At 36.8% G+C, this 26,047-nt stretch overlaps 1 protein-coding gene across 2 annotated transcripts; it reads left to right on the forward strand.

Annotated features, from left to right (window-relative positions):
• Positions 1–11,058: 11,058 nt before the first annotated feature.
• Positions 11,059–25,530, forward strand: LOC119796340. 2 transcript variants are annotated; one of them, XM_038304845.1, is made up of 5 exons: positions 11,059–11,397; positions 19,179–19,463; positions 19,546–19,660; positions 23,328–23,398; positions 24,525–25,530. In XM_038304845.1, the coding sequence occupies exons 1-4, from the start codon at positions 11,091–11,093 to the stop codon at positions 23,371–23,373; spliced, it is 753 nt and encodes a 250-aa protein (XP_038160773.1). In that variant the 5' UTR covers positions 11,059–11,090; the 3' UTR covers positions 23,374–23,398; positions 24,525–25,530. The 2 variants fall into 2 exon arrangements, with proteins under 2 accessions (XP_038160773.1, XP_038160772.1); XM_038304844.1 differs by having other exon boundaries at positions 11,064–11,397; positions 19,546–19,656.
• The last annotated feature ends 517 nt before the right edge of the window (positions 25,531–26,047 follow it).

Here is a 26,047-nt window from a genome sequence, read left to right on the forward strand (position 1 = left end):
TATGATTGATCTGATTGATTATTATGATCCGTGAAGAGTTCATAACTCACCCTTGGAGAACACCAAAGTGTTTACTTAAAACTGGTGAACAGAAAAAAAACTTACATCCCTGAAAACAAAAACCTAACAAGCAAATTAAACAGAACATTGAAAAAAAAAACATGTTTTGTATCAGAACTACTGAACTTTTAAACTTTAATCTTTTTCAAAGTGTCGAATCAACAAACCAAGATGAGGAAAAAAGGAAATAATTTCATCAAGATGAACATGAACCATCAAATCATCTGAACTTATTCCTGAAATCATGAAGCAGATCTTTGTCCTCGCAGAAACCATTAGGGGGGCACTTCTGTTGTTAACATCTAGTGCACCAATACAATGCCATTTTGTGGGGGATGTTAGGGAGTGCATGATGATAGGAATGCTAAGTGCTTTTTGTTAGGAATCTCCCTGACATAACGTTTTTATCTGAAATACATGACTAGAGATTTCCCCTAGAGAACTTACTGTCATATTGATGATGACTGTAAAATTATGTCTATTTTGTAAGTTGTTTGGATAAAAGCGTCTGCTAAATGCATAAGTATTTCATCATGAATATTTCCTAAAAGAGGTGATGTTGACCCAAGTCGACAGCATCAATAGCTATGAAACAAACAACTAACCCATTTAGGATTAACCAATGGATCATAGAAATTTCAAACAGAAGCTGATTCTAACAACTTGCTTACGCCAAAGATTTTAGATTCAGGCCAAATATTCTGGTATTATTTTTACATTACCAGATCGACTTCCGATACCCATAGCCAGAGACGGGAAGGAACGAAGTACAAATACTTCGTTACTGTACTCAAGTAGATTTTTCTGATATTTTTACTTTACTTTACTACTTATTTTTATGGCGACTTTTTACTTCTACTCCTTACATTTTTACACAAATATCTGTACTTTCTACTCCTTACATTTTTAAAAATTGGCTCGTTACTTTAGTTTTGAATCATTTCAATGGAGTTACCGTTATTATTTTTCACGTCATCAATACCAAATTCAATCTAATTGGATGGGAATCAACGTTGCATTTGACGCACCACTACAAGATGAATCGACAGATTCGGCGGTATTCATTGGCGGCAAATCATTGCAGCTTGGTGGCGGGTGGCGTTAGCATAGTAGCATGGACGACGAGATGATTGAAAATGAACACAACGGAGATCTAGTCCTATTGGCAGACATCCATTTAAAATGTAGGCAACGGCATGAAAAAAGTGGTTTCTACTTTTACTTTTATACTTTAAGTAAATTTACAAGCCTGTACTTTGTTACTTTTACTGGAGTAAAGAAGTTTGAGCAGTACTTCCACTTTTACCAGAGTATTTTTTAACACAAGTATCTGTACTTTTACTCAAGTACGGAAAGTGAGTACTTTTGCCATCTCTGCCCATAGCAGATCAGGACGTCCTCACTACCTGGTCTTTTTATGGACAGTGATAAGCCTTCAGAATTCCTGATTGTTTCTAAAAGATATCTGTCTCCATCAGTGCTGCTTTTCCTCACCGATCACCTTTGTGATCTTCATGGACAGAATCTCTGGGTTTAAGTTATTGAGAGGAAGGAAGAGGAGTTTAGGCTTCATCATCAGGGGTTACTAGTATGTAGTTATGTTGCTGTCTGTAGTTTAAAATCCAGAGGGTTTTTTCCCTTTGGCTATGAGATCAATTATTGCTGCAAAGTTCCTGTCATGTTCATTATTGACAGTAGGAAGGTTCAGGAAACGGGTAGATGGATTGGAGCTTTGTCAGCATGACCAAATGCTCTGCTTTAGTGGTCCTAGCTGAACCAAAACATCTGGATTGGCTCTCCCTATTTGTCCTGGAAAAAAAGGGACAATGATTAAAAACACAAGCTGCTTGACTGGGCCCTCATTTACAGGAGATAGGATGTGTCATCTTTTGGAGAACCTCACAGTATAAAGGCTGCTTCTTTGCCTCAAAAAGATTCAATTGACAATCTAACATATTTACAGAAAGCCCTTGATGGCAACCACTGAGAGGTTTTTTTTAGGCGTGTCTCTATGGGAAGATATTCCAGGGACAATAAAGGACAAGGTAGACACACAATATGTTCCTTATTCTCATATCTGAATGTGCAGATATATTGTGAGGATGAAATTCAAATTAAAGTCCTGAATGCCTTAGGGCATCCTGAATTAAAACCGCTGTAATCCTGGGTGTGGCCCTTTTTACTTTTGCTTTCTGTATTGTTGGGGAAGCTGCTGTATAAAATGTAGTGAGTTAGGTTACAAGTTATTCTACATTAAATGAAGCTTCACTACACTGAATCTACCCACCAGAGAAATGTATTAGAGCAAAGCTACAATAAAATGAGAAAGTAGCTTAACTTCATCCAAGTTTTTTTTTAACATCACACTTCCTTTTTTCCAAGCCATTAATGTCAAGTGATGAAATAAACTGTGACAAACAGATCCGATCGGTTCAATTGATGATCAAATTCCTCTCTCTCAACAAAACTGATACTTATATTCAAATTTCAAATCTAACTTTATTATTCTGGTAAATAAACTCTAAATTCTCTGATCTTTGGGTACTCGTGCATCTTACAACTACACTCTCAATACGTATTATACTAATACAGCAACTGTCAGCAATTTGGTCAAAATATTCATTTTAAATTAGCCATTAATTTTAATTACATTTTGTGCCTTAATAGTTTTTACTTGATTAATTTTCAGGGACTAAAGTGACCTGTTTATCTGTGGATTATGAGGTCTTGCTTTGGTCTTTGTTAAGTTGTACATTTATTAGCCCCATTTTTTATTGCCACCATCAACACAATTATGTAATCAGATTTTATTTAATTTATCACAATTTTATTTTTGTAAAGAAAAAAAAATCAAACGAACTAAAACCACTGTTCCGAACTTTTATTGCATGAATTATCTTCATACATGCATGCATTTGTAATTCACTTGCACACACACACAAAGGACCTGTTTTTGTCTAGAATTATGTTAGCTGTTGATGTTTGCTGGCTCTGTTGTGTTGATTAGCTTAGCTGATTGTATTAACTCGGCCAAACACCCAAATGTAGCTGCATGTTTGTCCTTAATTTGAATTTAATTTGGAAGTACAGTAGTAAGCCTCTGCCTCCTCCTCCACTTTGTCCAGCTGATCTGGTACCTACCGGCTGAATCAGATAAATCTCATGGGCATATTTTTATTCACTGTTTAGGCTGAAAAATCAGGATGATAGGAACTCAGCATTAACAGGCTGGTATAGTATAGCCCCAGTGTGTCTGCGTCGGAGAGGAAGAGGAGATATGCGTTTAAGGTCTAGAAATGCATGGGAAATATAGCTGTAAATCTATTTACAAACCAGCAAGCCTAATTTAATTAGCCTGGGAGAGACAGGATGTGGAGATAATCTAGTTGCATGTGGTCTTGGAAAAAGTCCCCATATTTTATCTGTATTTTCAGTTTCATTACTGGAATCTGTTGGATCAAACAAAGAAGTCAGTTGACAGTTGAGGCCCCCACATCACCTTTAAAACCATCAGAACCCCCTTTTTCTTGCCTTTTTTATTAGTCCGAATGGAGAGACGCAACATTCCAGCTAGACATCACGTTACGCGTGGTGCAGTCTGTTGACTGCTGTCCATTTTGCTGGGGAAAAGGAGTGCATGTCTTTTCCAAGGCAACTGACTTGAACCTTAACCTGAAAACAGAGCACAACCTTGCCGTTACCGCCTGTTCTGTTGTTCTGGATGAGTTTTTAAACCTCCTCCTGTCGATAGAATAAAACTGCACCCAGTTCTCTCTATGCCAGACATTCTGTATCAGAGGGAGTTCGGCGCTGTGAGCACTCCTGACCCACGACCCTTTGAGTCACTGCCTGCCCTTTTGCAATCTGAACCAGTTGTGATCCTGGGAACCTGCCGAGCTGCTGTGACTTCCTGTGAGCTCCTGTAGGAACTCCCCCCACTGAGCTGAGTGCATCATAAAGACATTCTCTTAGTAGATCCAGAACTGCTGGAGTGAAGCCTTCGCCAATTTAGCTGCTAACAGCGGAATCCATCTGTTGATTGTGCATATTGTGGAGGACAGCTAGTTTTATGAGCCAGATTTGGCACAGTTCTTCATATGGTTCCTGGCTTATGGTAACCGTACTAGCTGCTAACATATAAGAATGGATTGCAGTAGCATGTTTGTGGCCTGATGGTTAGCTGTTGTTAGCTGCTGATTACCTATGTTCAATGCTAACCTATTGGTTGCCTTGACAACAGGAGCATCCCGTCTGGACATCACCACTTGTTTTCATAAACATCTCAATGCTGTCACATCCAATTCATTGTGTTTATTGATAATTGTTAATTATTGTAGTGAGTGAAACTTGGTTGATTGGACTGTTACCAAAGACCGTTGTGACACATCTGTTTGCTGTATATAATTTATGCTGCTAATCTGATTGACATCCCCTTAGTGCAGGCCCGGACTAGTAATCTGTGATACTGGGCATGTGCCCGGTGGGCTGGTTCTAATTCCAGTGTGTGAGGACCAGCCCTCCTTAAATCATACCGGCCCCAACTCTTCCTCTCCGGCCGAAGCTCCTACCTGTGACAGTGAATAACTCAAGGAGCTCAGGAAGTAATACACTGGTTATTATGTTCCTCATATATACCTAAAGTCTAATCATTCTAATGTGAATGAGCAATGCAAACATAATCCATTGCTTGCTAGCAGTGCTGTCCGCGTTTGATAAACCTTGTGGATTACAGTGTAATCTGGAATAAATTGCAACCTGCAAAAAGTCCCGCAATCAAGACGGTGTCAAGGTAGACCATTTGGTTTTTAATTTTGCCCACAACGACATGTTGAGTTGGGCTCACAGGTTTTGCTTAAGTAGGTTCGCTGATGTAGGTTCGGCTCATTTGCGCTAAAAAGTGGGGTTCATTGTGCTATGTTGAAAGACTTTTTATAGTTATATTCCTCTAAAATAAATGGTATACTCAAAACTGTGTGTCCATCCTTATAATGTTTTACTTTTTTCTTTATGGAGAGTGTGAAATCTCACTGTAAACAGTATTTCAATGCAAGATGGAAGAGTCGCGTGATGCTTGTAAATTAGTGTGAAGGCTTTGGAAGGCATTCAATGGACTGTGACGGCTGTATGTCAAGGTTCACAATTCACCACTTTACTAGGCCTGTCGCGATTATCAATAAATCAATTTATCGCACGATAAATAAAAATTATCATTTAATTTATCGGCTATATCGTCTCTGCCTGTGTTTTTCTCCTTCAATTGATGACGCTGGATGAAAAGGCTTAACTCCGGTGCTATCTACTGACCCCTCCCCTTCCTCATCTGGTAGTCAGCGCGCATCATTTTGTACTTCTACAGCTTTAGAGTCCCGTGAGGAGTTAGAGGAGTTAGCGAGGTAAAAAAAAAACCCACATCTTATGTTGGGGAAAAAAGCTCGAAATGGAACTAGTTTGAAAGCCGAGCGCACCAGCCGCAGTGTGGGAGTATTTCAGATTCACACCAAATGACAGAGGCGAACCGCTGAACCTATGCGAGCCAGTATGTTGCATTTGTCATAAAACAGTAGCAACTAAGTTCAGCAATACAACCAACCTACACATGCAGCTAAAGCACAACCACCCAGCAAAGTTTCTCCAGCTGGAAACAAAAAGTACAAGCGGTGGCCCGTCTGTGTCTTCAAGTTTGCAACAGTCCACCATCACTGAAGCAATTAATCGACAGGCAGCATACAACGAGGACGCAAAGTGGCGCGCGCTCATAGACAGCGTAGTTCATTTAATTGCTAAAGAGATGCTTCCATTTAATATTGTTGAAAAGCCAGCATTTAGAAAAATGTTGCAGACATTTGATAGACAGTATGAACTCCCGAGGAAAACATACATATCGCCAACGTGATATTTTGTATATACGTTTTTATTTCCACTTTGGTTTTATCTTGTGTTTAGTTTTTATTCAAGTGTAGTTTAAGTTAAGAGAGACTGAGAGTCCATTTAATTTTTATTTCTCGTTTTATTTTGTTAACCAGTTCCAGTGTTAAGTGTTCTGTTGAAAATAAAGTGTGTTTATCTTTGGCAGGAAAATGCATGCATTATTACGTCATTTCCATTAAATCAGTGTAAAAAGGTCTTCAAACTCATTATCGTTTATCGCAATAATTTTTGAGACAATAAATCTTTCTGCAAAATTTGTTATTGTGACAGGCCTACGCTTCACGCCTACTACTCTTAATAGTAGTAATATAAGTAGGACTGCTGGTTTCGTTGACTTCGGTCTGCTAGCTGATGAAACCATGGTGTTGACATTATTCCATTTTATTGCCCACATGCCACCTAGACTGGCAGTGAACGCTGACACACTGCTGAGCTTTCATGGATTCTTTCTAAAAGAACTGCTTGTCTGCCTCTATATGGTATTGTTTTAATGGGCTGTTTTTACAACACTCGGGCTTACGTTGTAGATCTGTTAATCCACAATGTGTATTCCTATTGTGTTTCACATTTGGGACGCACGCGTTTGACTGTTCTTTTTTTTCTTCCCCGGTAGGGTGCAGCAGTGTAGATGGTAAAAATGCCAGGGCTGAAAGTCATTCCCAGTCCTGCCTCAGTGCATCACAAAAGCTGAGCTAATGAAAAGATTACTGATTCATTCATGTAGTCTGTGTTTATTCCAGCAGTTTGCAGTGCTTGTATAGTTTACTAAACATGATAAAACTGTGAGGGATTATAGGTTTGATAAAAATACAAATAATTTTTATCTGTGATTATTTTGAGACAGCGACTGATCGTCTCCAAGAGCTGAATCAGATTCCTTTGATTTATCAACTTCAAAACACAGAGACAAATATTATCCTTGTTGTGGATTATCAATAAGGCTTCCTGAATTCTAAACCAAGTTAGTGACATTTAATGATGGTGGAGACATGTTGGACATCTTAACAGCCCGTCTAAAACGTCCAGCCACAAAGGTACACTGATAATAACACCCGGTAATTAAGATTGTTGTCAGCTGTAATCATTTGACCAACATTTCCATGATTGTTTACCCTTGATTAAAGAAATAATAACTATAACTTCCAGTTTTAGTTATTAAAATATCCATAATCTGCTGGTAAACTTGCAGTGTTCAGGCTTCAACCAAATATGAGCCACGCTCACATTTCTAAATAACTGCAATTATAGTGTGAAACTTGTAATTAACTGTTAGTCAAAAAGCAGACAGCAGTAGAGTCATGTGGTGAAGTTAGGAAAGCAGATGGTGCTGACTAATGGTTTAAGTGATTATAATGGCGAGACAGTGGTTACAGTTTAATTAGACTTTTTTTTTTTAGGTCAGAATATAAATGAAAAAATGTAAATACATCTAGGCTTAAAGTAGTTAGAAAAGCAGAAGGACTTGACTTAACAAGTTTAGTTCCTTCTTTATGGAGAGAATTATGTTTCAACATAGATCCTTATCTGTAATGCTAGATCTGTAATTTTTTGTAATTTATAAATAGTTATTGCATAACTTCAGGTACTTGTAAATGTTTGTTCAAAAAAAATATAATGAAGTTATGAATCCAAAATAAAAATACACAAACAAATCTGATATTTAAAAATGTTCCAATGCTTACAAACCATTAAATTCATGTACACAGATCACATGAAGCACACAGACAGAATTACAGTTAGACAAACATCAAACAAAACATCTTCTGCAAACAATAAACTCTTAATTAACAGATTTTTAATGCTCTGTACGTCCATGTAAAGCAAATTGTTGTTTGTTTGCTTCCTACCAGCGGATGTATCACAGCTCTTTATGCAGGGTCAGCGGCCTCATTCGCTGCAGTCTCTGCTGTGGGGGAGGAGCTATGGAGCCTGGGCTGTAGCAGTAGAGAGTGATGTGCGGGTGGGGGGTGTTGTGGTGTAAGGAGTTCTTGTTTACATTTTCTAATTAAGTCCACACTTTTCTATAAACTTCCACCAGCAGTTTTACTCTCTGTAACAGAGGAGAGTTTCAGAGGACAGTTTAGAGACGAGTATCTGAGTTTTCATAGACAGGAACCCAAACTAACCCAGATAGAGATGAAGATCTGCTGAGTGAAAACAATCAGATTAACACAATGAATTTATTTTCCAATAAGGATAACATTGAAGCTGGACCCAGCTGAGTAACTTTCCCCTAAAACAAGTTTTACCAGGGATTGATAAGGGAGAAAGAGGAGGAACCAGACCCACATTGGAAGAGACAGAGGGAATGAGGAATTATGGGTAAATTAAACCTCATGTGCTGCTGTCTGACCAGGAAGCTTCAAATTCAGGCAGAATAAAACATTTTAAAGCTTTAAAAACAACACCCATCAGGATCATATGAATATGGCTCAGTAGGAACAACGGTGCTCTTTCTGTTGGAAAGCTGTCGATTTGATTTAAACTCCTTCCACTCTCTCATTTGTCAATGTCATGTTCCACATTGTGAGCATATTTTAGTTAAAAGTGGCATCCGAGACAGTTAGCAGTTTAATAACCAGAGGGAGGGATGGAGATGTTTTCCTTCAACTGCTAGAAAAATGAAACAAGATGGCTGTTCTTAGTTTACATGGGAGCTTTTTGACAAACTTTATTTTCATTTTGTATTCACAGAGTGTAAACAAAACTATCAGCAGTCATGATAGAGAGCAGATGAAGTTTACATGAGCTAAAAGTTCTGGTTGGGATGAAGAGTGTGGGCTCTCTCTGGGAGTTTCTAGCTGGATCTGCATGAAGGTCTAAAAAATATCTGTTCTTTAGTTCAGTGAAATTCAAAACATTTATTCCCAAAGCAGCTAAATCCTTTAGATCATCACATGTCTGCAGTCTGTACAGTTATACATGTGAAAGTAGTGTTGCTAAATAAACTTGGGAAATATAGTGAATTTATTGACGCCATTTTCCTTCCTGGGCTGTTTTTTGTGCAGTGTTAAAAAATAAATGAGTTAAATCAATAAATCACAATTTTTCCATCATTTGTTTACTGCTTTATTTTTCTGAACGTCATGTTTAATATGTCTGTAAGAATGGTAAAATCTAAATAAATAAAACACGGATACAGTTTTGCTCAAAGTTAAACCTAAATACGATTTTATGTATTTAGTTTTTCATAACTGAAATATTAATACTGATAGAAAAAGAGATTAGGGGCCCATACATTTCCAGAATAAAGCTCTTAAAGTATTTTTCTCTTTTATAGTAAAAACTTCTCTGAGCTCCGATGCTCTGTGCAAACCAACACTGATCTGTTTCAAAGCAAAACGACAAAAACATTTATGAAAGAAGGAACATATTCATGTAATCAAAGTTGATCAAAAGTTTGAAAACCTCTCATCATAGATAAACTAATTAAATGTGTTTTTAGGATCTGACTAAGATGCAAGAAAATCACTTTATGACAGTTTATGAGATTCTCAGAGTTTACACACTTTTGTTCATTATAGTGATCAAAAACTCATACTGTTGTATTTAGAGCCTTTATGTTGATCTGTTAAATCTGTTCAATTAGTAAAAACTACACTTGATCGTTTTTGTAAAATCTTTAAAAAATTTCATGCTGAGCTCTGTGTTTACATCCTTTGCGTCAGCTTGGGCCAAAGCCTCCCGGTCCTTAAAACCTGGTGAAGCCTCTATTACTCTATGTCTATCAGAGGATCTGACATTGTTTATTGTTTATAGATTCAGATAATTTCCCTTTATTGGCATAAAAACTGTTAGGTTGGTGCGATCATTTTAAGATGAAGGAGAGGGGACCCAAGTCCTTTAATTATTGGAATATTTAGGTATTTTTAACTCTAAAAAACAGCACGAAGATAATGAACAGAGACTTTATTATTTATCTCTGATTGGAGGAAATAGTTTCATTTATGGGGATGAAAAGTTTAGGAAGTTTGGAAAAATGCTCCAATCTTCAGGAGCTCCTGTCATCTTTCCCACTTGGAGAACTTCCACTGATTGCTGGATTTCAGATTGTTGTACAGAATGAATCACATTACAGTAATTCACGATTCATGAAACCGGCCTCTGTTCTCTCCGGAGTATTAATTTAAAATATTGTTTAAATTTATTTGCTCTAAGGCGTCTCAAAGCAGTCAGATATGTGATTCATCTGCTGTATTTTTCTCAAGGACGCTAAACTTAAACAATAGTTACCGTACCATCATTCCTCCCAGGAGACGTTTTGTTTGAAGTATTGATACCAACCTCAAAGACTCAACTAAATATAGTTTATAATTGAGAAAAATAGCCTGCAAGGGTGGGCCTGGGTCTGTGGAGTCATTTAATATTGATAATGAAATAGATTAAAAGCACACATAGACAATTAAAGTACATTTTCAGCTCAATAACTGTGTCAAATAATCTGAAATTAAGAAGCATTTACTTTGTTCCACTAAGGTCTCATATTATGCTAGATTTAAGAAATAAAAATTACTAACAATGAGGCCCCCAAAGCTTGTTATTGTTGTTTGTTCAAAAATATTCCTCTCAGATTTGACAGGCAGCATGAAGCAAAAATCTTCTGCTGGAGGAGCTGTAATGGCTTTCCACACCCCTGTGCTCCCAAAGGCTGCCCCCGAACAAACTGTAACCATGACAACCAGTCAGAGTTTATAGATACCCTAGAAGCCAGAATAATACATTAGATGATTTGTTGATACTATCCAGAGGCTTCGGGACACATATAACTGTTAAAAAATGTTTATTATGTGAATACTGTGTAATATGGGACCTTCAATGTTCTTCCGCTTAAATGATCAAATCAGATAGAAAAATTAGTTACTTTGACACTCTTTACATTTATAAGCATGGCTCAGTTGTTATTTTACACTACAGATTCCTCATGCAGACTAACAATCAAAACTCAAATGAATAAATAGACAGTTATGTTCCTCCTTTGCAGGAGAAGTGAGGCTGCTGCTGTTACTGATGCTGAAAATAACTTTATAGTTAATAATTTTGACTAAACTTAAGATGTTTTCAGGACAGTTTGGTCTGACTGTATCTGTTGATGTTCTACAGCGATGATGAGATTATCTCCTGCTGAGGAACTGAAGAGGAACCTGACTGGAGTTGTTGGAGGAAACATCACTCTGCCTGATCCTCTGATGGAGCGAGGATTTATTTTAGATGCAGGGAAAGCCAACATTCTTGCTTCTGTGAAAGATGGAAAACTTGAGATTCTAAACGACAAATTCAATAATAAACTTCTCTGGAACAAAGACTCTGGACTCTTTACAATCACAGACCTGCAGAAGATCGACTCTGGAGTTTATAAAATTGATGATATAAAAAGAAAGATTTCTTTCTTTTATTCTATCTCAGTGTACGGTAAGTAATATATATATATTTTTTAATAATAATACTTACGGCTTTGGGTCTAACATCAATCAATCTGTTGCTCTTTCTTTTTCTTATTTGGTTGCTGCCAACTCTTCATCTTCTGATAATCAAGAAGAACCTTTTAAAGTTAACCTTTATATAAATGAAAAGAACAAATGTTTTCATTTACAGTCTGATAAATTTGACTAAAGCTTATAAAAACAAAGTTCTCATAAGAAAGATTTTCATATCTCAATAAGATGAAGTTCCTGCTATAATCTAATATAGACTCTTCCTCTGTTCTGGTTTTTAAGTAAACTTAAAGGAAACATTTAACTAGAAACAACAGTATGAATGTCTGCTAGACCTGCCATTATTTATTTATTTTCTTTACAGTAACCAAAAAGGTCTAGGCTGAAGCCTAGGCTTATATTGCCTATCCTTCATGTAGATTTTGAGTTAAACTTCACATCAGCAAAAGAGAAAAGAAGAAAATATGATAACAAAAAATTAACAATAATGCATACAGTATACTAGGTGATTCACAATAGTAATGATGCTGCTTTTTATTTTTTTGTATTTGTTCATGATATTTATACATATTGATTAAATCTATAAACTGTACTAGATAGCTTGTTTCAATTTCTAATTTATTTCACAATTGAGCACCTTAAACTGTCAAACACCTTGGTTTTATATTTGTAGATTCTGGTCTTTATTTTGTTGACTAAGCAGCTTCCTGTCTCATGATAATGATGAACTCGTACCTGAAACATCCTCTGAATCCTCTCTGGAAACATATTATTCATTTTAAACATGTTTGATCAGTTTTTACAGATCAGCAAACTTTAAAACCTGTGATTTTATGAATAGTGTTTGTGCTCATAGTGCTTTTTATTTATAATTCTAATGACTCTTTTTGCAGTAAATAAATGGAGGATATAAATGTTTGTTAATTTGATACTAATTAAACACAATCCAGGAATGATTAAGGTCTGTCCTCAGGAGCCAGTTTCCTTGAAGCTTTACTGCTTTAACATACCTGATTAACAGGATTTTACTGTTAAACATTTTTCATGAGTGCTGAAGCAGGGAAACATTTAAAACATGAGGGACACTGACTTTACAGGACTGACCATGGCCCCTTCTATAATCACTTTCATTCAGTGCTATAAATTAGCCATAATATCTCCATTGGTGTTTATATTGTCATTTGCCTCCATTTCAAGTTTAACTTCTAACATTTGGATTTTAGCGAAGAAGAAATTTAAGGTTGAAAGAGAATCGGCATGATAGCGAACTAAACCAGAGAATTTGCTTCCAGGAGATTCTTAATTTAGGAGAGGATTTTCAGAATTTCTCCGATCTGGTGCTAAATTGTACGTAGGACCAAAAGGAAACAATTAAATGAAAATATTATGTAATATATAAATGTACTATTAAATTATTTAAAGGAGTGATTACCTGCTTTTACATATACAGTTATTCTGAAGTGGTCTTTGAAATATTCTTTGCAATAAATAAATTAGTGCTCATTCTGGCCCCTTTTTTCTCAAAATTGTAGGCACAAGAAAATTCCTCTCCAGTGATGAACAAACCTGTTACAAAAAAGCATATGATGGCGGCTGTTGGTGGTAATATATGTAGCTCCTGCTCCTATACAGCAGAACTTTTGTTGTTAAAACTCAACTAATAGTTGATCTTCTTCTGTTGCTAGCAGATTAGCTCCTTAGCAAAGCTAAGGTGATTAATAATAATCTTGTCAACTGTTATCTCTTGCAAAATTGATACATGACAAAACCACTAACTCTTGGTAACAGAAGATGATAAACAAGTCGTTCAAATAGAGATTGTGTTACAAATTTGTTTGATAGCCTAATATTCAATTTTTACCATGGATCAAAGCAAATGGGAGGAGCTATTGACCTCCTTTGATAATATTTACCATCAGCAGCCACAAGGGGGCACACTCACTACATAAAAGAAAGCTTGGTTCCAAAAACCCATGACCCTAAAAACAGAAGAACAAACCAAGAATAAACTACTTGGTGTAGCTCATCTTCACCACAATACAAATACTTTAAACAAAAAAAAAAATGGAGCTAAAGGTCGGGATCAATCCAGCCCAAGTTTTTTTATTAATTTAATTAATTTCCAATATAGAAACTACTATTTTTCTTTATTTCTTTAAAAATAATCTAACAAAAATGATGAAGGCATGTCCTATTTGTTGACATCTCCAGTTAATAATGAAAATAAAAGCCCCTATTTTCATCTAAATAATAATTTATGCAGGTGTCACCAAACTCATCAAACTGCTTTTTTTTTTTTGTCTAACAGTCATGAAAATTACGCCTTATTAATTTATTTTTTCTAAGATGTGCTTTTTAGGCCAATAAAGAATATAAATATAAATATATAAATGTAAATTATGGAAAAAAAAAAGTTATTAAAATAAAAAGATAATGGTCAGACCTCATGGGTTTGTCCCTAATGTTGTCAAGGTTGCAAGGCAATCGACATTACGCTGAGGTTAGAGCGGGACTGTTGCTGAAGGCTAGCCTGTCCTAATATTTTGTTTTGAGGATTTCAAAGGACCCGGTCTACGTGGGCTTGTCTTTAGAAGGACGCACCCTTTGTGTTCGCATCTCTGTTTATCTGAGTTTCTATGTGTTATCCTCTGAAGGACTGGTGGCCTGCCCTGGATGTATCAAATCTCACCCCCAATAGCTCCTTATCAACTGAAAGTCTCCAATTTGAATAGTTGGGATCTTTTTTAACCCGGGTAAAATTAATCCAGGTGATTTATTTGCCTTTTGTTTTTACTGCTCTGAAAGGCTGTGTAAAATGTATTTAAATGAGCCTAATGATGTAATGGAGATTTGTAAAACAAAACTGTACTACCTTCTAGTCCAGTGAGCAATGATGAAAATAAACCAAAGGCATTTTTAACTGTTCCTCTCCTTACCTCATCCTAAATTTTCTGTAACCAGGAGATTAACAGAGCTACCAGAGAAAAAGTATGCTAATAAAAATGATAAAAAAGATAAAAAGTCAATAAATAAGTTCATATTGTGAAATATATCTAAAAACATCTAAAAAGTTTTTTTTAAGCACCTGTGAAAGTGTGGAGCACATAACTGTGAAGCACAACCCAACCAAACATGAACGTTTAGATATCATCTGACTGAATGCATTAATTATGTATTTAACCTTCACTCGTGGTTGAAAGCCTGCAGGAATTTAAAAACATCTACAAGGCTCAGGCATTCTACAGCAGGCTTTTAGCAAGGAAGATTACATAGGTTGTAAACCTTGGTATTTCACATCTTTGCGCGACATAGTGGGGTTCGGGGTTTCCTCCCCCGAAAAAGTGGAAATGTATACTCTGAAATGCTATTTCCTGCATTTTTATGTGGAATGCAGCTAACTTTTTGTCTTTGTTCCAACACTACTTTTGTCCTGATTATGGGAAGTATGTGTGCTTGACTTGAGGTGGAAATTTCATGAGGAAGACATGACATCATTTTAAGCTACAGTATTAAGTTTCATAGGTTAATCCAAACGATCAGAAAGTGTAATGCTACATTCACACCACGTTTTGTGCAGCAAGAAAACTTCTGCTGCTTCAGTTTTTATGCTCGTCCACATTAAAGTCAGACATCCAAAAAAGTATTTCTAGATGCATCTGATGCTTCCGCTGCTCCTGAGCGGCTTTGCTGTTATAAGTATATATATATATATATATATATATATATATATATATATATTAGGGCTGCAACTAATTATTTAAAAAATCAATGAATCGGCCGATTATTTTTTCGATTAATCGATGAATCGGACAAAAAATATTTTTTATATTAACCTCTTTATTCCAAAATAAACATTTTAGACAGAACAAACAAGCACACAAGTACAGGTTGGTCATTAACTGTCCTGGTGCAATATGAAAAATAAATGTTTGTGTTAAAACTACGCAAACTTACATGAGAAATGTAGCTGTACATCCACAAAATATAGGCTACTTTGTTTCATAAAGCGCAAAAAAAGACATTTTTGTTTTTAAAAGCCTCTAAGGGGTTCAAACAAAAGGGCCCCCCATTTCAACAAATGAGTTTTTTTTAGACTGGAAGAGTTCTGCCTTTTAAGACAGGAAAGTATAGCAGTTAAAGTTGCTACTTGAGAAAATACTGAACCATAGAGATAAAAATAGCCCTGTGATTCAAATTATAAATTGTATTTGGAATAAAAATGAGAGAACTAGGGGTGCTAAAAAACACATCCTCCAAAGACAGATATTTACATGGGAATGTGGCATATAATTAATTGACATATTACTGATCTTGCTGGATTTTATTCTGCTTTACTTCCATAAATTGCAGGATCTTCTTTACTTTATCTTTGCCAGAAGATTTAAACTTTAAAAGCCTTGCCCTCATAATTTGCAAGTTAATTCAATATAAAGAAAATATAAACGCTGCTTAAGCTAATTCAAATGAAATTAAAAGTAAAAAAAGTAGCCAACCTTATCACTGTCTGTAACCTACTAACAAGGTAAGGAAAGCATCAGATGAGCTACCTGAGAAACTAACGTTACGTTTCCCCACTTTAAAACCAAACAAACATGGTGGTCATGTTAATTTGTTTTGACAAAAGTTGCATGTTACGACTTTTTTCACTTTACAAAGCACAGGCTATTTTAATTATTGTGATCAATTTGCGCCGTCAATCCCGGCACATGCGCGCGTCCTTTGCAGTCTGGACGATGAGGGTAAACATCCTGCGGCTCTGACTGCAGCGCTGAGAGGGACTCCTGTGGGAGAACGGGGTTGGGATGGGGGAGCCGCCCCACAGCAGAGTAGGAACGATACATGCTTTCACGTAAGAGTCTCCAAAAGCCGCCTGTGACACCGTAAAAAGTCGCCAGATTTGTCGCTAGTCGCTTTTTTGAAAAATAGTCGCTGGAGGGGTCTGAAAAGTCGCTGAGTTGGCAACACTGCACCTGCAGCGCTGGCTCACTCTGCCGTATTTTTTTTCTTCCCCCGTTTCAGTCAAGTAGATGTGATGACGCCGGCCGCGGATGACGCATTAATCGCGCGACACAACTAATCGATGATAAAATTTGTTGCCAACGCTTTTAAAAATCGATTTTTATCGATTTTATCGATTCGTTGTTGCAGCCCTAATATATATATATATATATATATATATATATATATATATATATATATATATATATATATATATATATATATATATTAGGGATGGGACGATTTATGAAAACCCTCCGAACCGTTCGGTTCCACTGTCTCGGTTCGGTTCGCGTGTGTTGCGTTCGGTTAATGCGCTGCTCCTTTTTCTCATAGGGAAGCGTTTACATTCCAGAGCAGAAGGTGGCAGTACTGCGACCAAAGCCAACCACCAGTAGTAAACAAGAAGAAGAAGAAGCGAAGCAGCGTAGCCGGGTGTAGCAGGGAAAAAAATCAGTTGTTGTGGAGAATTGTGTGGGAATGGCGAGTGGGAAAGAACAGGAGTTGGAAGACGCGTCAGCAGCACTTTATAGGTCTGCTGTATGGGACCACTTTGCATTTAGAGTGACCTACGATGACGGCGGAAAGAAAGTTGTGGATAAAAGTGCAACAGTGTGCAAGCATTGTGCAACACGTTTTGTTTATGCTAACAGCAACATGTCATGCTAACCCCGAAATCCCTCATACTCCGTTAGCACTCCACCCCGCCCCGCTGCGCTCCATACCGGCTGCTCAAAGCAAAGCCTACAGCCTCCACTGTGGCTCCCGTCCGCCCCCTCTGAGTTCCTTGGAGATGGTAGAGAGCATGCGCCAGATGATTAAATTCAAAGCAGCAAAACATACGGAAATGATCCAGGGTTTATGCGGATCATTTAAAATAATCACAATCCATTATTTTTTGGGGGATTTTTTCATTAATTTCATAAATTTTTATGGGATTTTGGTGTAACAATCAACATGTATCGAACCGAACCGAAAACCGTGACCAGAAACCGTGAATCGAATCGAACCGAACCGTGGATTTTGTGAACCGTTCCACCCCTAATATATATATATATATATATATATATATATATATATATATATATATATATATATATATATATATATATATATATATATATATATAACCCTGATTTGATATCTTTGATTAAGTTATTTTCATCATTTTATTATTTTTTTTTACTTTTCCTCACAGAACAGATAGTCTACCTATATATAAGTTCTCTTTGTTATTTTGTTTTAGAAAAATTTTTTTACATAGCTTCTCATTATTTTCTTTAACTACATGTTAAAGGTTTCTTTTACAAACTACTGTCAAGCAGCATGTAGAACGTGCAATCTGCTGATTTAAATGGGCAGAACCAAACTGCTTTGCATGTCTTAACATTTATGCTACAATCTTTGTTGATCACAATTAAATGCCGTCTTATTGCATCTACAGAAAAACTAATCAAATCATGCATTTGCAATTTGGTGCCCCTTATTCTGAATCTTTAAAGGTTAGGTCCCAGCTGTGGCCATTATCATAACCCGATCCATCCCGGAACCACGATCCATCCTGCGTATGCGGCATCAGCTCATTTTCTTAAAAAGAACTACATTACATTTTTCCCTACCCAAAAATAGTAAGCGTACTAAAATACTAAAATGTTAATAATGTATTTTTCTGTGAAAATAAATGCCTTAAAATCCTTTATGTTTTAACCAACCATGGCAACTAAATAACAAACACAAATAGTTTTTCTAAGATTCAAAGGTTTTCAGCTAAAGTTCTGATCCAAAAATGAACTTAGATTTTTATTATTGAGATAGTTCTAATCATAGCATCCTCAGAAAAACCTGTCTAACCTTGTTTTTCTCTCATCCTATCTACTACTGTCAAGTTTGATGTTATTGTAAATATCTGCTGTATTTTTGTCTCTACTAGACTTTCTCTTATTATCGGCCAATGTTGCTTCTCAGTATCACTGTATTTAACCTCTTAACTTTTCCCCTGAAAACACCAAAAACTGCACAATAAAGCAAAGCTATATTTAGTTAAATGTTGTTCTTAAACTGTTTGGAGTGAATGAAAAAGCTTGGTGTCTTTGTAAAGGTGACGCTATACTTATTCTAACTAAACAGACCATTTTGGAGCTAGTTACCAGTTTTTAGTTATTGAAGATGGAAGTACAACATTAGAAGTTAGAAATACATTCAGGATACCATCCTTATGGCAGTTATGGAGGTTAACTTATAACTACTGTACTTGAACCAAAGTGCTCTAAAGCAATAGACAACAAACTAAGCAAAATACATCACTAAAAGAATCAACTGATAAATTAAATGGAAATTAGATAGTACTTATTTACTTGTAACTAGTGAAACAAAAAACAACAAATAAATGATTATGTAAGGATTGTAAAACTACTTGAAACAAAAAGATCCAAAAGATATTCAGTTTTCTTGAGTTGTTTCAACTTTGTTTCTTTATTTACATCAATATCTTGATCCAGAGAGTGGGTAGATTTTAAACCTGAGGATGTTTATTGGAGCATGATGGGATAAAAGTTCCTCTAGATAAACATGAACCAACCCATCCACAGCTTTATGGTTAATCAATATAAACTGAAAACAGGAATTAAACAGAGTGATGCTAAAACTGTGATGGAAGCCTCACTATGAGGCCAGTAGAGATAAAAAAAACAGAAATCTGATCATTCGATCTCCATTCATTTCCACTGAAAAAGCTACCTGAGTTTGTTTGAATCTCTGCAGATGCTGCTCCGACTCCTGCAGTAGAAACACGGACTGTGAGCTCTGACAGCTGCTGGTTGATCTGTTCTGTGGACAAACCAACGTCTCTGATGTGGTACAAAGATGAAGAAATCCAGAACCAGAGCAGTTCTGCTGTCTCTTTACCCATCACTGTCTACAGGCAGGACAAAGACTCATCATACAGATGTGTAGCAGCCAACCCTGCAGAAAACAAGACTTTTTCTGTTGATGTGAGGAAATTATGTGGATTCAACGAGACAGAAAGTGGTGATGAAGAAAGAATATGTAAGATTTTTTAAAATGGATCCATGTTTCTTTGTGATGCCTTCTCGTACATTTTACTGTTTGTTGTGTTTTGTTCTAACAGATTGGATCGCACCTCTGGTCTCAGTCGGGTTTGTCATCATTATTGCTTTTGTATTCTGTATGATCAAGCAGAGATATCTGGGCAAAAAGACATCTGACAGACAAACACAAGGCAGGTATTTGGTAGTTTTACTCTTTCTCTGAGATTAATTTAATATAGTGGGAAATATTCTTCAGGACTAATCTTTTGCATCAGAAATGTTTTATTTTGCATTAACAGAAAAAAAAAACATTTAAGTTTAATATAATTATAATGTTGTTAATGGTTGCTGAGGGATTTTATTTGGAAGATCTGCTGCTTCACCTTCACAGCCTGAACAGCAGAATAATGAGGCTGAATCATTGGTCCTGATGCTAATAATCTAAAGGAGGCCTGTACCTTTAATTCAGCCCAGTAATAATGCTACAGCCTGTTCTATCATGTTCTACCTGGTGTTTCACAGCATCTCTATCTGCAGAGACCAAAACAAAATGTCTGCTTCTCCTTTTAACCTGATGCTGAGGGGCCCATATAATAACAAGACAGCGTATCTATTGAAGCCTGTAGGCATTAGAAGGTAGAAACTCACCTTACAGTCAGGGATCTCTGGGGTTTTCCACCTCTGAGGGATTGTTTTCATTTTCAGGTTGAGGCAGTAGACCTGAATGCAGCTTCATTTATTATCATCCCTCTCTGGATTTTCTTTTTTTCTTTTCTTTGTTTTGTTCTTGGTTTTAAATAACATAATCCTCCTCCTAAGAGCTGCCTTTTCATCCAGGGAGCAAAGGAAGCTTTCCACAGGAATCAGAATCAGACATACTTAAATAATCCCAGAGCGAAATTACTTTTGTTACACGCTGTGTTACAAACACAGCCCACTGTGGAATTACACGCTGGAGGCAGAACTGTTCCCCAGATGCTTTCCAGCTCTGAGCAGCAATAAGTGGTCAAAACAACCACAACATTTCAGACTAAAGAAAATTGTGTTAATATTCAGATAAATATTTTATATTCATTAGAAACTTGACAGAGAGAATTTTATGTCAAATTCAAGTAAATCTGGAAATAATCTAAATTTAAGATGAAACAGATTCATATTAGGATTTATTTTCTGTAAATTAGGCAGAATTATAAAAAGTGAGTTGAAGTTTGTTCTGATATTGTGATTTGTTGATGATCTAAATCAGGGGTGTCAAACTGGTTCCAGAAAGGGCCGTGTGGCTGCAGGTTTTCTTTCCAACCAAGCAATAGCACACCAGACTCCATTCATCTCATCAAGTGAGTCCAATCTGAACATGATGACTTGATGAGATGACTGGAGTCTCATGTGCTATTGCTTGGTTGGAGAGAAAACCTGCAGCCACACGGCCCTTTCTGGAACCCCTGATCTAAATCTATCATCTAATGAAAACTAATGTTTCTCCATTTGATTGCAGTTCCTGGCTTCCCCTAATTGTACAATTCATTATGTTTTTGCTATTTATTAAACTTCAGTTTGGTTTGAATTCAGTGCTTCGCCTACAGGAAAGTAAACCTTAGTATTAAAGCTTAGGCCCTGTCCATACGAAGTCAAAACGAACACGAAACGCTAATATTTTCCAGAACGTTTGTTGTAAAGACGGAGACGTAAAATAAATGTGATCGACCACATGAATGCATGAAAACGCTGCAAAATGTATGCCAGGCCTGTAAGTGGCGCTGTGGTGCCAAAGAAAAAATAGGCGACGAAATGTTGGGCATGCGCACTAATATTTATACATGGTTGCCCTGCGGGTCCATTTTCGTGGTTCAGTCAAATTCAGGTGCTGAACTATGTCGTCGATATTGCTCTGTTCTTCCTGGAGATATTCCAGAAGAAGAAGATTCTGTTGTAAGCCCGACAGCAGGGTGAGTAGCATGAGCAGCAACCATTCAACACAGTACGGCGCCATTGTTGTTGCGATACTGTGTCGCGCATGCGTGTTTAGAGGCGACGCTATGACGCATGCGTGTAAAAAAAAAAATGCGGTTAAATCTTAAAGATGGAAATGCGAAAACGACGTTTCAAAATCTTCCCAATCTGAAGGCCTGATAAAAAAAAGATTGTTTACAGACCCGCGAAACGCCGGCTTCGTATGGATGAGAGGCTGGTTTGGTGAAAAATTTGTGCGTTTAGGCCAGGGTTTGACTTAAATGTTGAAGGAAATAACAGAGAACATGTTTGTTAAACATTTGTGATGATTAGAGACTGGTGCAATAAATAGGCAGCATACTGCTTCTCCTGCATCAGTGAATCCATTAGTTATTAGCTGATAAACATTAGAATATCTTTTTGTTCCAGTAACTCCAGCAGAGAGTTTATCAGCAGGTTCATGGGTCTGTTTAGATAAAATTAGACAGGGGATTTTTTTTTCTTTTTTCTAAGAGCTCAGAGCTGCTTGCTTTGCATCCTGTGACTAGTTTATTTATGAATTCAATTTATTTTAATCACGCTAAGTTAACCAGAGACCTGTAAACCCAAGCACTCTGTTTTAAACAGGCTGACTGATTAATATCTGGGTATTTTGGTTTCCTGACTGAAATACGTTATTCACACAGGCTTCCTGTAGAGATGGTGATACATTTTAAAATATCTGCAGTTAATTATTTTAAATCGGAAATAACAACATTTATCTGCTGAAGGATTTTATCAAACTCTCAGATGTTGCTTTATTCATTTCCTATTAATTTCTTTATTTAGTTCAAAGTTGGAATGGAGATTATTTGAAGATTTCCGTCCAAAACTACCTTAATAATATTTCCATTGCAACAGTTTTAACTCACAGCGGTAAATGTTGGAGGTGTGTTGATTGTAGACAGAATCTGCTCCTTCAGGGTTTCCTCCATTTTGTTTTCTGAGCCATAAAGTATATAAGATGAACTTTAATGGGCTGAAAAATATTGTTACTCAGAAGATGTAGTATTGCAGCAGGTTTGTCACATTTTTAATACTTGGTAATTAAATACATTTAAAAAACACTTTATTCAAGAACTTTGAACACTAAAGCTCATAAATGTAGCATTTCTAAAACAATTCTTAATTTATATAATAAAATGTTTTTATTCAAATTTTAGTCATTTAAACAGAGAGCAGAGGATCAATCATATTATGTGTTGTGTGCAGCAGTTTTGTCCATTTTATCCTTCAGTCACTTTAATTGTAATCTTAAGCTCTTTGGAGAGAAAATAATTGTACCAATTGATTAGCTCTTATTATCAGACTCACATTTAATCCTGTATTTTTACTCCATCTGGTCTCTGATGTTCCACAAGGTTTGCTGCTTAGTTCCCTCTTCCTTCCTTTCTAGATATTACTTTCTTTAGAGAACATTATAGTTTTTCTTCCTTCAGTTAATTTGTTTCTGTGACATCACAGGGTTGCTCTCTCCTTCCACGGTAAATGGCCTGTACTCATGTAGTTCTGTTTTAAGTCAGAGGACTTGACCAAAGCGAATTACACTGCATTCAGTCATTCACCCATTCACTCACTGATGGTGGCGAGCTACATTGTAGCCACAGCTGCCCTGGGGCTCACTGACAGAAGCAAGGCTGCCGTACACTGACCACCATCAGTCGGCCAGTGTCTTGCCCAATGACACAACAAAACTGAAAGCTGGAATTAGAGCTTAAACTGACCACGCTGTGGTTGCAAACTCCTGCATCCCACGCCACTGTCACCCAATGAAAAAATTAATCTTATTTCATTAAATTTAGACCAACACAAAAGCCTAATTTGTTTGTTTTAAAATTGTTTCCAACAACAAAATTCATCTCTGTTTCCCCAGATCCCGCAAAAGAACCGGAAGTCCTATATACGCCAATACTTATTAAGGATAAAAGACAGACTGAGGTACAGGTAGGTGAATAGAAATCCCCTCAGGTAAAGGTGTTAGTTACCAGGATACAGTATCAGTGATGTTTGCTTCTCCTCCCACTGTAAATATTATCTATTTCTATGTACCAGTGGTGTCAGATATCACAATGCAAATAAGTTTTTTTTCTGTTCTGTTTAAAAAACATTTTCTGACTGTTATAAAAGGTAAAACATTGAATTTAAAAGGTTAAAAACTATTTTAAACTCTCATTAACACGTTGATAGGTCAGAGCTGCAGTTTTGTTTTTAATAGATTAACCTGTTTGACACAAGTCACTCTGCAGACGGGAAACTGATGGGTTAATTTGTTCCACTGAGTTAGTTAGTGATAGTTTTTCACTGTAGTCTTTCAAAATGAATATACATGAAAACCTGCTGATTTTAGGCAGGTTTTATTGGATGAGTGGAAACATGAATAAAGACAGATGAGGACCATGGAATAGGTTAGGAATAGGAGCACCATGATAATAGAATATCAGCCAAATCTGAACACAGTGGAGACAAAGAACAGAGAGAAAATGGATGTCAGTGCTGGGAGAACTGTTTTTTCATGCCACTGTAACCTGACCCTACAGAGCCACGGCTCCCAGGGTTAATGCTTCAGAGCTGAATAAAGAGACAAAGCAGCAGGTGATAAAGGTGTGTTCGTGTTTCCTGGGATAAGAGAAATGAAAGGGCAGCAGATGGAGACAGGACAGATGGTGCTGTTAACGGGAAGGGTTATAATATTTGTACTCCGTGTAATAAACCACCAGACTTTTAGATGATGTGTTTACATTGAGATGGTTAATAGCTCACAGTTCACAGCCTGCAGGTTGATGTTAAAGAAAGGCTGGTGGCTGAGGGCTGAATATTAATATTGCTGGGTTTATTATTCTGGGTTTTTATTTAGTCTTGAGATTAACTCACAGAGCTACTGCTGCAGGAAATTATTGAATGCTGAAGGTAATGTTATTTTAACTGTTTAAACTGAAGATGTTTCCTGTTTAGTCTGATAATATCTCAGTCAGCAACCGTTTAACCACAGAACCAAACAGCTCAGTCTTTATGCAAAGGTCAGCAGAGATGAACCAGGTTGTTAATCCAGTTTCTGTTCCTTCTTCCTCAGGAAGAGAATATTCCAGAGTCGTCAGGAACCAGTGATCGGAACAATCTGACAACGGTCTACGCCAAACTGGAGCATCCCAACCCAGGCAGAGCCTAACATATAATCGCTATAACCCATGGACTCTGTAACAGCTCAACGTAGATTTAAGTCAAAATTAACTGGTCTGTAAATACTGGTCTGTTTGAACTATATAGTTGTACATTTCCATAGGAACGGATTTCTCATCCTAAAATTTTCCTTTAAAATATATATGATCCTGAAATGTATTTTCTATGGTATTTCCATCACATTTATTCTGTTTATTCAAGTGTTTAAATAAAGATCTGTTGCCTTGGAGTCATGAAGAAGTTTGATATCTTTGAAGCAGACGTTTCTTCCAGGAGATGTTCTACATCTGGGTCATAGCTGGAGCAGTCCTCCTTTAGAGAGCAAGGAAAAAGGATTGAAGCGGAAGAAATGGAATCTTATAAACACATGTTCTGACTTAGCGAAAATTGACCTGACATGACTGATCAGCTGCTTCCACTGAATGCAGCATTAGACTCACATGTTTATCTCAGCTTCTGTATTTGGCACGGCTTCAGTTAGAGGGAGAGTCGTAGTTTGATCCCAGCACCACATGTTTCCTGCCTGGGTTACAGTCCATAGTTTCCTCCTTAAAATCTGTTTTAGGAAGTGAACTGCAGCAGATACTGGAACTGCGCAGATTTTCTTAAAGAAGCCTCTGATTGTGAGGTTTATAAGTTAGTTAAATCACTGAGTGGCTTAGCACTGAAACACATTAATAACTGGTTGCCAGAGTGGTACACTCAGACCTCTTAGGCCTTATGGTTCGAGTCTTCTCTGTATACCCAGAACCAAACATGGAGAAGCGACATTTAGTTCCACTGATCTGAAACAAACAACCTGAAAACTGTAAAAGTGCTAATATTTTAAATTGAGATTTAAAACCTATTTATTTATTTCGCCTTTTTCTGTGCTAATTAAACTTTTAACTGAAAAATCATTATATGTCTGTTGTCCAGCTTTTCTTTAGCTGCCTGTTTTGGAGAGCAGAGCAAAGCATTTGGCTCCACCAGTGTTCCACATTAACATCATGGCCTTTGACTTAACACAACAACCTCCAAAACTTTTAACGAGCATCTAGCATGTTTAATAATCTCTGAAAGTTCATGAATTCACAAGCAGCAAACAGAAGAATTTATTCTTATTTGTACAATTTTTGTCCATTTTGTCTGATGGTATGCTGACATAAAAGTGTGGAAACACAGGATCTCAGAAAGGTTTTCCAATGGGGGTTTTTGAATTTCTGTGCCTGGATGAAGGTGGATTCACACACATGGGCACCAATAGAGAAAACATTAAGTGTTGTTATGATCAAACAAAAGAAAAGAGCAGCACCCAGAGGACAGGTGGAGATCAGGGGCTTGATTTCTTCTGAGCTGAGAGCAGCTTTCCTGAGTCAACTAATTCACTTAGTGATGTTTAGGATTTTCAGAACAGCTGATATTAACATGGAAACT

Source organism: Cyprinodon tularosa, unplaced genomic scaffold (assembly GCF_016077235.1).
Source record: "Cyprinodon tularosa strain WSP-4 unplaced genomic scaffold, ASM1607723v1 ctg544, whole genome shotgun sequence".
Classification (NCBI taxonomy): Eukaryota; Metazoa; Chordata; class Actinopteri; order Cyprinodontiformes; family Cyprinodontidae; genus Cyprinodon; species Cyprinodon tularosa.

What these genes read in the sequence shown, in the direction of transcription:
- LOC119796340 (XM_038304844.1), top strand. Translation starts at nt 11,091, where the DNA reads ATGATGAGATTATCTCCTGCTGAGGAACTGAAGAGGAACCTGACTGGA. An exon ending in TTATTCTATCTCAGTGTACG is followed by an intron (nt 11,398 to 19,178) that starts GTAAGTAATATA and finishes GAATCTCTGCAG; the next exon opens with ATGCTGCTCCGACTCCTGCA. An exon ending in TGGTGATGAAGAAAGAATAT is followed by an intron (nt 19,464 to 19,545) that starts GTAAGATTTTTT and finishes TTGTTCTAACAG; the next exon opens with ATTGGATCGCACCTCTGGTC.